The sequence below is a fragment of the Manis javanica genome, chromosome 10 (assembly GCF_040802235.1).
Source record: "Manis javanica isolate MJ-LG chromosome 10, MJ_LKY, whole genome shotgun sequence".
Taxonomy (NCBI): domain Eukaryota; kingdom Metazoa; phylum Chordata; class Mammalia; order Pholidota; family Manidae; genus Manis; species Manis javanica.
This window is the reverse complement of record NC_133165.1, coordinates 105,677,471-105,690,564: the sequence shown is the minus strand read 5'-3', so window position 1 is coordinate 105,690,564 and position 13,094 is coordinate 105,677,471. Positions and strand designations below refer to the sequence as shown.

General features: G+C 53.5%; 1 protein-coding gene across 3 annotated transcripts in view; it reads left to right on the top strand.

Annotated features, from left to right (window-relative positions):
* Positions 1–13,094, top strand: part of SYN3 (synapsin III) — a 443,027-nt gene that overhangs the window by 412,240 nt on the left and 17,693 nt on the right. For all 3 annotated transcript variants that reach the window (XM_017652294.3, XM_017652295.3, XM_017652297.3), the window contains exons 8-10: positions 2,656–2,798; positions 7,214–7,288; positions 11,579–11,681. In XM_017652294.3, the coding sequence (XP_017507783.3) occupies positions 2,656–2,798; positions 7,214–7,288; positions 11,579–11,681 (321 nt within the window). The remainder of the gene's footprint in view (positions 1–2,655; positions 2,799–7,213; positions 7,289–11,578; positions 11,682–13,094) is intronic.

Genomic DNA, 13,094 nt, shown 5'->3' with positions numbered 1-13,094 from the left:
CTGCCTGCTCTTGAGTTATGAGCTGATCTTTCTCCATCCTTCTTAAATTCGGCCCAGCAAACGCATTTGGAGCATCTGTGGTGTGCCAGGCACCGGGGTCACAAATGGGAACAAGGCACATTGTCTGGCATTTCCAAGCCATCAGGTTTCCTCCTACACTAGGAGGAAGAAGTAGGTGTGCCTCAAGAAGCTGGCAGGCTAATAGGAGATCGACATAGGAGGTGCTGGGTTTTATGGGGTCCAGACTTTATATAATTTGGGGGTCCTCTGAAAGGAAAAGAACATAACCCTGCTAGGAATGCTGGGCCAGGGCCTCTGCTGGAGTTTTGGAAGAGCCCTGGGTCACCCCCACTCCTGGAGGGGGCAGGACGAGCACCCCCGCAAAACACCGGAAAAGATTCACAAACTGAGGTTAGACTGACCCCTAATTACCCCTACTTCTACACTTTCTTTGCTGTTTCTCTGTTCTGTGAATAAATGAATGCATGCATGCTGTACTCAACAAATATTCACTTCAGGCTCCTATAAAAATTGGAGCAAAGTTCAGCTGTGTAACAAAGACCTAAGGTGGCTTCAACAAACCAGGGCTTTTGCTGTCACATAGCTGGCTTGTTAAAGGCAGCCTAGGGCCAGTGTGGAGCCTTCTTGGTTTCAAGGACCCAGGATCCTTCCATTCTGTGGACCACCCATTCCTGGGGTATTGCTTTTCAGCCACAAGGTCAGAGATGGTCCCCACTCCAGCCAGTAGGAAGAGGAAAAGCATTCCCTTTTAAGAGCAGGCCTGGAAGTCCAGGCCCCACATCTGCTCACATCAGCCTACTGGCTAAAACATGGTCACATGTCCAACCACAGACTTGGAGAGTTGGCCACATCTCCCTGTAAGAGAGTCTGGAACAAATCTTTAGCTGAGACTCCAGATGCTCAGGTGAAGGAGAAAGGGACATCAAGTGGTCAGAGTTAGAAGACCTAGAACAAAGGGTATGTTTGCCATGAGTTCAACAAAGGAAGAGCATGCTGACCACTGACACTAGGAGGAAGAAGAGGGAAAACTGATGGCTTGGAAAGGAATGGAAAATAGAGAACTTTTGCCTGGTCACCTTTATTTTCTCTACAAAGAAGGACTCAGTCATCACTGAGAAGCTGGGACTCTCACAGAGCCAGGAGAGTGGGGGTTTGCCAAGCCTCTGTCCCCAGGATTGTTCACCATCTGTTGGGTGGAACACCAGGCGGACACTCATCCATGCCCCGTGGATGGCTCAGAGAGCAGCCTGGCTTTTGGAGTCCTGAGTTCCATGCCCAGCTCTGTGCTTTGCTGCTATGTGACCTGGGACAAGGCACGAAATCTCAGTTTCCGCATCTGTTGGCCGTAATACTGCCCACTCTGCCTGCCTCGCCGCCTGGTTTAGGTCCCACGGGAGAGCTGTGAAGATGCTTTGTAAGTTGGGAAGCTGGGGCAGAGGTGGGTGGGCATCGCCATGGAGAGATGGAGTTGTCAGGGCCCTGCTGAGCCTGGAAGGGAGGCAGGAAAGGAATGGGAGGGGTCAGAAGGGCAGGACAGCCTACCTCACAGGCTGCCCAGCACCCACCCAGCTCCGCCAGGGGGTCTGGGCTCTGCTGTCCTCTGGCCCAGCATCAGAACCCCTCTGCTGCCTAGTGGCATGACAGGAGGGGACAGCCTGCCCAGCTGTCCACAGCCACTGGGAGTCGGCCTCTGTCCTGCCTTGAGATCACTACCATGGAGCCTTGGCCTCATCCCCTGTGCTTGGCCTCTGAAGCTCTCCTGAGGCCGCTCCCTGACCCTAGGGCACCACCCCGTATTCCTGGCCTCAGTGCAGTAAACAGTGTCGTTTCTTCCCCAGGCCTTTGGCTGAGCACAGCTGGCCTTGTCCAGTGCATGTGCGCGTGCACGCGCACACACACACACACACACACAGCCTGCACACACAGCACCACATATAACACCACACATGCAAGACACAGCGCACATGCAAACACAGCACAAACCACACACACATCTCCCACAAACTCCACACTCACACACACTCCACATACACACACCACACACACGCTTCTTTCTAACTGGTCTCTCTCTATCCCATGCCACCCACCTCTAGTCAAACCTCTCTACGACTGCTTGAGTGATTTTTCTAAAATACAAATTAGGCCACTTCCTTATGTAAATTCCTCTTCTTCTTCTAGTGGCTTTCCAGAGCCTTCAGGCTAAAATTCTAACCTCTTACAATGCTTTTGAGGCCCTCTATTGGTTCCCTGGCAACCCTTTCAGCTGTCCCTCACCCTCCTGCCCTGTCGGTCAGTCTGAACCACGTGCCTGTCCCCTCCCTGTGTCACCTCCCCTGCCTCTGCTTCCTCCGCCCTCCATCCTCTCCAGTGAATGTGGCTGCTCCGTACTCCACCTGGAAATTGTATTTATTCTTCCAAACCCTGTCTGGAGCGCACCTCTCCCATAAAGGTCCCCTTGACGACCCAAGGGAATGCTCCTCTTCTAAAAATACGCCGTGGGATGACTTGCTTCCAGTGTCTGTCTCTCCTGCTAGGTGCAGCCTTCTCAAGATCACTGTAGTTGGAGCACTGCATCCTGGCATTGGGGAGGTAGAACCTGGGTGGGTGGCACTCACCCCTCATCCTCCCACACAGATCAAAGTAGAAAATCAGCATGACTACCAGGACATCACCAGCATGGTGGCTATGGCCAAGACCTACGCCACCACTGAGGCCTTCATCGACTCCAAGTATGACATTCGCATCCAGAAAATCGGATCCAACTACAAGGCCTACATGTGAGTGCCTGGGCCAGGGCTGGGAGCTGGGAGGAAGGGTGGGGGGGTCAGAGGTCAGAGGTGGGTGTCCGGCCCTGTGCCCTCCAGCCCAGGGCAGAGGCCCCATAGCACACCGCTCTTCTCCCTTGCTGAGTCCTGCCATGCCCCTCTTCTCTGGTCAGCATGGCTGAATGCTGGCCTTCCCTCATGGCTTTTCCCAGGGTAGAAATCTATCCAAACAAAGACTCTTTTCCCCAGAGGAAGAAAGGTGCTCGGCATGTTTGGGGGAACTTCAAATGTATAAGGCGTGTGTGTCATAGGAAACAAAACTGAAGGAGAAACTTGGGGATGAGTCAAGGAGGGCCTGGAATGCCTTTCTGCGGGTTTTAGATTTTCTTTTGTTCTCTTCTGAGCAGAGAAGTGGCATGATCTGACCTGTATTTACAAAAATATGGCTCTGGGGCCAGGGCCGCAAAGGGGTCTCTCTGGAAATAATAAGACCAGTTTGGAGATTACATCAGATTTCTCCAGCTGCAAGCAACAGAAACCACATCTGACTAATTGGATGGAGGTTTTAAAAGGAAATTTATTAGGAACCATGCATGATCAGCAACTCTAAAAACAAACAAAACCACTAAACTATCAATTTCAAAGATATTAGGATGCCAGGCAACCCCAGGGATCTGGGCAGCCAGAAGTAATAGATGATCTTCATGGCACTGCCATTGGGAAATAAATCTGTGTGAATCATTTTTAGTGCTTAACTCAAGATGGTGATTCCATGGAAACCATGCTGATTAGTCCAACTTTGTTCACATGCTTATTGGTTAGAGAAAAGCTGAAGAACCAGTATGAAAAGTCCCACCAAGATGACATGCAATATGAGCAGGGTCATCCTCAGTGGAGAGAGAGGTGCTGTGACTAAGGAAAAAGGATTGGACGTTAGAAAATCCAGCACACATTCCCCCCAGGGGTGGTCCGGGCAAGGGATGACTCGGGCTTGAGCTGCGATCATAAGGCCGAGTGGAAGTCCTTGAATGGGTAGGAGGGCTCAGTCTTCAGAGACGTCCTATCTGCTCCGTGGCCTCTCTGTCTCCCACATTGTAATGATGTTGGTTCTTCTTGAAATGATGAGACCCCAGAGAACCAGCCGGTGCCAAGCATTTACAGAGCGGTGACTGCGTGCATGGCTCAGCATTTGACCACGGCAACAGCTGGCCCTGCACAGCTGGAAGTCTCTCTATATGCTTCTGTGTGGTGGAGCTTGTGCTGTAGGTCAGGGTCAGCAAACCACAGCCCACAGGCCGAATCCAGCTGCCACCTGTTTCCGTAAATAAAGTTGTTATTGATCACAGCCATAAGCATCCATGTATGTATTACCTAGGGTTGCTTTGCTACTACCTGGATTGCAAAGATTTACCAGGGTCCGCACACCTTTGCCATAAAGGGCTACATGGTGGTTTTAGGCTTTTCAGGCCATGCAGCTACCCAACCCTGCCATTCCCAGGGGCACTGGGAAAGATTCCCAGGAAAGGGATGGAGCCCCTTCTCAGTGAATACTCTGCCCTGCCTTGCCAATCTCTGTCTTCCACCCATGAGCCTGGCCAGACTTGTCGCTGCTCTCAGATGCCCTCAGGGTGCCAAGACCACCTCCTCCCCACCCCCTCTGAGTTGAGGAACATTCCAGTGCATTCCTGACACTGCCACCATCTGTCATGATATCATTTCCCTCCTCTCCTCATTGTTAGCGTTTCCACTTGACATTGACGACACCTTGTCCCAGTTTCTCTTCTTGGGGATTACCTCATTGCCAATCCTTTCTGCTGAGCCTTTCTGCCCTGACAGCTCCAATTTGTCATTAGTTATGGCGTTTCCTGGACCCTGGGTTGGCCCTCTTCCAAGGGAGGGGGATCATGTCAGACCTCAGGGTAGAGCGCCCTCTCCGCCCTGCCATTCAGCCTCCTCTCTGGCCCACTTCCTGCCCTGCCCTCGGCCTTTGTGCTTGTTGCTACAGGGGCGGCATTGTTTCCAGGCCCTCTCCGCAGACAGAGCTAGGAAATAGATGTGTGTGTCTTCACCCATGTGTACGCACATATCCGTAATGATTTCTATATATATCCAGCTCCCTCTAAAACTTCATAGAGTTCATACTGATATCTCAGACTTTCATCTAGGACCACATGATGTGTTTTGCCCTTCCCAGATTGCTCATGTCTAACCTCCCAGTCCAACAGGGAAAAACCTGCCTCCCACCATCTGCCAGCCATTTACTTATTTGTTCAATCGCTGCACCATTGCAGAACCATTAACCTGTAGCCCCTGGGGAACAGGTTTACCAACTGCAGCACAGTGCCAACCTACAGTTTGTTTCATATGTCATTGTACAGCCTCCACTCACTGCCAGGGGTACTTAGGTCAACCCCTTTCCACTTGCCCCTCCCCTCCTCAACAAGGGGGGTCAACATCATACCAACGTGACATAGGTATATTTCTGTGTCATAGTCTACACTCCATCCTACATTCTACAAGCTGCATTACATTTGGCCCAATGGACTCTTTTCCCCAAGCCTGTGATTGCCTCTGCCATGGGGGGTCACAGTTAAGAGCAAGGCGTTTCTCAGATCTGGTTTGGTGGCTTCCTCCACTAGGTGGGAATGATGGTGATGGTAATGTCCGTCCCATTAGGTTTTGTGAGACTGAAATGAGCCAGTGCTTATAAAGCCCTTAGACCCATGGCTCTGGCATAGTAAGCACTCCTTAAACCTCAGCGTTCACCATCATTATCTTCCTGGAAGGGTGGCAGTCTGGCTGTGTTCCTGCTGCCTCGGGCACTGGCACGCCTCTTCTTCTTGTCTCCACTTACTAAAAAATCATGGTGGCACCCATGGTACTAGGAGATTTATGGGAAGATTCCCTTTAAATCCACACAATCCTGTAAGGTTGATACAATAATTATTGCCATTTTAACAATGAGAAAATAAACATTCAGAGATGCTGTCCATGGTCATACAGCTGGAAAATGCTGGAACCAAGATTCACACTCCTATCTGCCTGACTCAGGTCAGTTCTTACCTTTTACCACCACGCAGGTTGCACTGTAACAATCCCTACCCGTCCTCCGAGGTGCATCTTGGAGGCCGCCTCCTGGGGCCACAGCAAGTGACCCTGGGCTCTCCTTTGCTCGTCATTCCTCATGTGAACTAACCTCTACTCTGGTTTTAGGCTAGTCCAGCCTTTCCGGTAGTGAGCAGCCTGAAGAGGTCATCTCTGCAGGCTCCAGCTCATCCAGCACTCCAGATATAGGGTGCCCACGGGGTGTTTGTCAGACTGAGCTGAATTGAGTTGGGCTGAACTTGAATGAATCTGAATTGACAAAAGCTTATCAATGTCCGTGCAGCCCTTAGTAATTCTAGCTCCTATCAACCACCGTCAATTTTCAGCACCTGCTGTCCCCCCCACCCCGATACATTTTATTTTCTGTTTTAGAAGGGCATATTTTTGTAATGATTCCCCTCTCTAGTCCACCTGCTAATCTCCACAACATGCTGAGTCCCACTATGCCAATGGAGAGAGTTTGTGTGGATTTTACCCAGTTATGCACAGTTCCTCACCCTGTAAGTAGTTACCGGGCACCTACTGCATGCCAGGTCCCCCTGGACGCTGGGGAGACAGGAGATGAGTAAAACATGTCCCCTGCCCTCAGGGAAGACAGGAAGGTAAGGAAGTCATTACAAGTGAGATGAGCATTCCTGAACATTGGTATAGCGCATAGCGTCGGGGCGGCTGCTCTAGTTGGGGAAGGTGGGCTGCCGCAAAGTCACATTTCAGGTGAAAACGTGCAGGAGGAACAAGACTTAGGGAGGCAACGATGGAGACAAAGACTGGGTCAGGCAAAGAGAAGATCCCAGGTGGGAGCCTCAACACAGGAAAGAGCCATGCGGGTGAGAGCACCCGCAGGGACGTCAGCTGCGGCTGGAACAGGAAAGGCAAACGGAGAGAGGGGTGAGGAGCCCAGACGCCTTCCCGTGCGTCCCCATAGAAAAGTAATCGCTTCTCTCCGTGGATCATTTTCCCTGCATTGTGGGGCCCTTAACAAATTCCAGCATCACTGGGGGGCACTACTGCCCTAGTTCTTTAAAAATAAGAGGCCAAGTCTTAGGGGATTTCCTCTGATGGTGAAGGCATTTTTTAAATTTGATTATGGGATTTCAAAGGTGGCTTAGGAAAAGATACGTAAGATCCAACAAATAAGTAAGGCAGTCAAGATAAAGGAAAATAGACACAGGAAAATAAAGCTGAGGACAGCTGTGCACTTCAGAATACCTGCCATAATGTGAGCCAGATATTTGCACTGGAACCTCCCGAGGGCCAAAGGAACGGAGGGGAGCAGAGCAGGCGTCCCTAACGCCCCCCGTGTGTTGTTTGTTCTGGTACAGGAGAACGTCCATCTCTGGAAACTGGAAGGCCAACACAGGCTCCGCCATGCTGGAGCAGGTGGCCATGACAGAGAGGTAAGAGACAAAGGCCGTCTCCAGGGAGAAGCACCAGCCATAATGGGAGGTGGCTGAGGAATACAGTGAGGAGCCTGTAATGCCACCTCACCCTCCGGCCAGTGCCTCTTACCCACAGGGCACTTTCCTAGGCACAACAACCTGCAGGGCAGATATTTTAATAACCCCATTTTACAGGTGGGAGAAGAAAGTTCAGAGAAGGAAAGTGACTTGTCCAGGGTCACAGAGCTGACCAATGGCAGCACTAAGAGTAGAACCCTGGTGTCTTGACCCTTGAAGTCTGGGGTCTCTCCAGCTCTGCCCAGCTGCTGCAGGGAGACAACAGGGAGTCCTCTGCAGGCCCTCCTGTGCTCTGACAGCCGCATGGAAGCATCCTTGTTAAGCACCAGGGCTACCGGATGTCCCCTCCTCTCTCAGACTTACTTCCATCTCAATGGGAGGAGGGAGAGGTGGGTTTCTTATAAGTCATGAATGTGGCAGAGGGGCACTCTGGCAGCCAGTCCCTTCCCTTGGGTCCCTCTCCCTGTAAACACTGCTGTGAGCCACGTTCACCTGAAGAGGGGCCAGTCAGCTGCTCTCAGGGGCAGCACACACACACTCTTCCTGCGTGCCTGGTGCCCTCGTCATGCAAGCATGCAATGACAGGGGATAGGGTGTGGGCTTTGGGGCCAGAGAGATCCATTCAGTGAACACTGATTGAGTGCCTACTGCATGCCATGTGGCACTGAGCACTCAAGAGATCAAGATGAAAAGACCCATTCCTTCCCTTTAAGAATTCTGTGTCTGTTGCAAGTGTCAGAACACAAATCAAATTAGTTTGAGACAAAGGGGGATTTATTGGCTTGTGGCAATGAAAACTCCAGAGGTAACATTTCAGGACTCACATTCTACCCACCTCACTTCCGCTTTCTTCTCTGTTGGCTCCATCTCAGCCAGTTCACTCATATGGCGGCAAGTCCAACAGAAAGAAAACTTCTCTTACCCAACCATTTGAACCAAAGCCTGGAATTGAGCCTTACTCACTGACTGGCCTTGTTTGGGTCACATGACCATTCCTGAACCAATCCCTAGGTCCCAGAAAACTGCAAGTCTATGATAGGATAGCTCTGTGTCATTTCTCCGCCCCTGGAGATTGGAGTGGGACCACCCCAACATAGCAATAATGACGGAGGGAGACTTGGGAAGGGAGGTATGACACAAAGAAATAGCAAAAAGGCTTTGATAGGAGGGACAATAAATGTGCAGGCTAAAGCTACAGAGGTCCACTCCCAGCTCCCCAGCTAACGAAGGAGACAGTGTGGGATGTTGGGGGAAAGTGAGCTTAGGGTGCCTGGAGAGGAAGCACAGAGAAGGGGCAGCCAGCACAGACTGGAGAGCGGGAGGTCAGGGAAGACTTCTTGAAGGAGGTGGTGCCAGAATCATGTTGTAAAGAATGAACAGGAGTTGGGAAGCATCCCTTTATTTCTTTGCCGGTTGAGCAGCACCTGGGAGCCAGTTCTTGAGCGAGGCCCTGGGGAAAGGGTGGCAAACAAGACAGACGTGGTCCCTGCCCTCATGGAGCTCCCAGGTCACGGGCTCTAGGCTGAGGAGGGGGCATGACAGAAGATGATCAGTGGTCCTGCCCTTTCCAAGCTGTTACCTACAGTAAGTTAACTAACCTTCCTGAACTTCTTCAACGCTCTTAAGTTCTTCACCTCTTAAATGTCAGAGTGCCAAATGGGAGAGGTGTATCCGGTCCCTAACCCAGGTGTGGCCCATGGCAGGGAGGGCCACTGTAAATTGCCTTCTTTCCCTCCCCATCAGCCCCAGGTGGCAGCTGCTGTCTTCATTTTGGGAATCCGCCTATGCTACCTAGTCTCGGGTGGGTGTGCTCATAACCTTGCTCCACTGAATCATCCAGCCTGGGGTAGCCCCCTCCTTCCCCCAGTGGGTATTCATGGGCACTCATTCTCCCATGGCCCTTCTAGAGTGTGCACCCAGCCCTCCCCAGCCTGCTCACAGAGGTCCCCAGTAGGCCGCCATGCCCCCGGCCCTGCTCAGTTCCAGGCCACCTGGGCCAGCGCTGCAAGAGCCTGCTGTGCGAGTGGGTCTGCCGGAGCCTGGAACTCACGTTCCCTCTGCAAAGGCATGGGCAGGCCCCGCAGGCCTGGGACAGAGCTCCCAGGTCAGTCTCCACAGGGGAAAATCCACGAACGGGCCCTGGCCCCTCCTGGTGGCTCACCTGCCTGGAAGATAGCCTGACTCCTGGGCAAAGCCGATGGGGGGGCCCGGTCAGTGCCAGTCCGCCTGGCCAGAGGGGAGCATGGACTCTGTGCCCCCTAGTCTTTCTCTCACTGCTCCACCCATGAAGTCCCTTCCCGGGGCAGGGGGCAGGGAGGGAAGAGCCTGTGCCCCATGAGAGACAGCCTGTAGGTGACCAGGAAGTTCACCATTTACATACAGCCTCTAGAAATCAGCTGCCTCTGGGCCTACGTCCAGACTTCCGTCTTCCATCAAGAAGAACCCAACTTACGAGGGTATCTCAGAGCACAGGCCTCCCTTAGCTGGAGGTGCCCCATCAGTCAGCCATTGCTGCCACACACAGGGACCCTGATCCGAGAGCCCAGGGGGTTCTTAGAGCTCCAAGGACAAACATTGTCCCCAAATGTGGCTGCACAGAAGAATCGCATGGGTAGCTTTAACAACTTAGAGAAACTGTTCTAACATACAGCAGGCCCCCTAAGATCTGGCCATGTATTTGTGTGTTCATTTGCTTACCTCTCCTGGTGCTTCGGATTCACGACCAGAATCACACCAAGGCCTTCCCATTTTCCAGACAAGGAAACTGAGGCTGCAAGAGGGAGCAGCTCACCCACAATTACTGAGGAGATTGGTAGCCAGCTCAGGTCACTGGTCTCCTGTGCTGAGGTCTCCCTCACAGGCTGTGATGCGTTCAGACTGAGCAGAAGGGTGACCTGCTTGGACTGTGGAGTCAGACAGTGTCCAGGTCTGGAAGCCAGCACAGTCACTTGTTAACCTCTCAGAGCCTCAGTCTCTTCATTGGTACAATGGGTCCAACCTTCCTAGCAGAGCTGTTGTAGAGGTCAGAAAGAATGAGAACCCCCCAAATGCCTGGCACATGTTAGGAGCATAGCAGGCATGAGTTTTCATCATTCCCTTTGTGTAAATGATTTCATTGAAACTTCTAGCTACAGCTGAATGGAAGAACTGAACTAGGAACCCAGCTATCTGGGTAATCCTGACTCTGTGACTGTCTTGCTGTGTGACCTAGCCAAGCCACTCTCCCTCTCTGGGCCCCAGTGGGCATTGGTGGATAAGATGAGAGAGTTGGTTCTAAGAGCACTTCAGCCATGATGTCTCCTCATTCCAGGCCTCATGGCTCAGAGACACAAATAGATCTCAGAGCAGACATGCCCCTGTGACTGGGAGAGTGGGGAGAGAAGCAAGAACATTGATACAAAGTCCCCTGTGACTCCCAAATCTGGCCACCACAAGGGAAACTGAGTGCAAGCCCAGGAAGATGTCTGCAGATACAGCCAGCTCCTTGTTGCAGGGTCAAAGTCCAGCACTGAACTCTCTCACTCTCTCTCTCCCCTACAAAGCAAACTGGCCTTGCAGCCCTCAAGTGGCTGGAAAGGGAACAAAACCAGCGGGTGTGGAGGGCCAGGACCCCGGCCCTGCAGGAGCGGCCAGCAAGGCTCCCCGGCCTGCCCACCCGAGGCTCAGGGGAGAATGGGCCCTTTGTCCCCCACACGCCCTCATTGAGCCTGGAGGCTGGGCCTGGGAGGGCTTTCTGGAGCCCTTCAAACAACTTTCCCAAGGGAAAAGGATGCAGGGGTGCCCCAGATGACTCCAGACTGGGCAGGGCAAGCTCCCCACTACTGTGAAGCCAGCAAGGCCCTTGGGGTGGGGGTGGGGAAGGGGGCCGGGTCTGAGATCTCTCCCAACTCACCCCTGCTCCCCAGGCCCTCCCTCTGTTCTCTCTCCCTCTCTCTGCCTCCTCTCTCTCACTGCCCATCACGTCTCTGCATTTTTTTTTTTTTACCCATTCTGTCTCTCCTTCTGCCTCTCTGTGGTCTCTGTCTCTTTCAGCTTCTCTGTCTCTCTTGCTGCTTCTCGGTCTCTTGTTATTTCTTACTATCTCTCTCCATCTCTGATAGAGTGCCTGGGCTTCACAGTGGGCCCCACAGCCTGTTTTTCCGTTTGTTTTTCTGTATCTCCGGCGGTGTGTCTGACCCCCCGCCCTGCTATCTCCAGTGATACTCACTGTCTGTCTGTCCATCCCCGCAGGTACAGGCTGTGGGTGGACAGCTGTTCAGAAATGTTTGGCGGCCTGGACGTCTGTGCTGTCAAGGCTGTTCACAGCAAGGATGGCAGAGATTACATCATTGAGGTGAGGGACGAAGCGGGAATTCCTCCTGGCCTGGTCCTGCCCAGGCAGGTCTGCCAGGGGGTGTGGTCTCCAGCCTGGCCAGCGGCGGCCTAGCCCACAGCCTGGGCACATGCAGCCCAGGCCTCAGCCAGTGGCTCCCAGAGGTTTTCACCCACAGCCTGCATGCACCTCCCTACCGCTGCCCCCAGCTGCAGCTAAAACCTTCATGACCAGGGCCTCAGAGCTGGGCCTCGAGAGTTCCTGGCATGAGGCTTGACAGCTTTCCCCAACCCACAATCCTAAAGGTAGGTGAAGAACATCAGGCCAAGCGTCAGCAAGATTCTGTCCTGTTGGGCCTCTTAAATTTCCTCAGTCTGTCTGTATAAGGAGCGCACACTTCCCTAGTCACCATGCAGAGATCCCTGCATCTGCTCTCAACAAACGGGTTCGTGGAGGCTTCTGTGGGCGAGGCATGCATGCAGCCCTGCAGCACAGCCGTGAGCAAGACACATGGGTGTGTAGGCTGGAGGGGGAGACGGAGGCTAAGCAAGTAACGGCAGGGCACTGAACTGGGAGAGGGGATACAGCTGTGGGGTGTGGCCGACGCGAGTGACGTAGGGAAATGTGACTGTAAGAGGGGCTGGAGAGGGGTGGTGGCGGCCCGAGAACCTCCCACACCCTCCTGCATCTGTGCCTCCCCCAGGCCCACACCTCCTGCCATCCTCCAGGACTGTCACCTACATGTCTCTGCAGCCCCACACCTTCCTTTCCCCCACCCACTAGCTTCCTCTCCATGCTCCTCCCACCCCCACAACCCCTTGCCCCTCCGTGATGCCTGTGTCCCCCCAGGTCCCACAGTCCTGCTCTCTGCCCCGCTCCCCCAAACCCCGCACATCTCTGCCTTCCCCTGAAGATACCCCCGGGCTCCAGAGTGCCCCCCTCGCCACCTTCACAGCTTGCCCTCCCACTCCCCAGCCTCCCAGGGCTCCCCTTCCCTGGCCTTCTCCTCACACCACAGCAGGGGGCGGTGCTGCCACAAGGCCAGGGCATGTGAGGAAACCCTGCAGCGGCCCCCTCCGCGGGGAATGGGCGGCTAATGAGAAGCACATGGCTGCGGCGACCCGCACATCTGCACCCCTCCCAGGACCACAGTGCGGCAGGACCAGGTGACCCGGTGGGGGGGGAGCCGTGCTCTTCTCCACCAGCCCCACCAGCCATGCCAGGAGGCCAGCCACATCAACAGCCAGGGAGCAGCGGCTCCTGGATGTGAAGGGGAGCAAGTCAGGATGGACACAGTCCCTCAACCCTCCCAGGGAAGGCCAGGAAGCTCCCACAGAGGAGTCGTATCTATATTTGTGGGTTCAGTTCTGCTCCAGAAAACAGCTCTCCCCTCCAGTCCAGGAGCCGTGTTCCCTCTGGCTGCCATAACAGCAT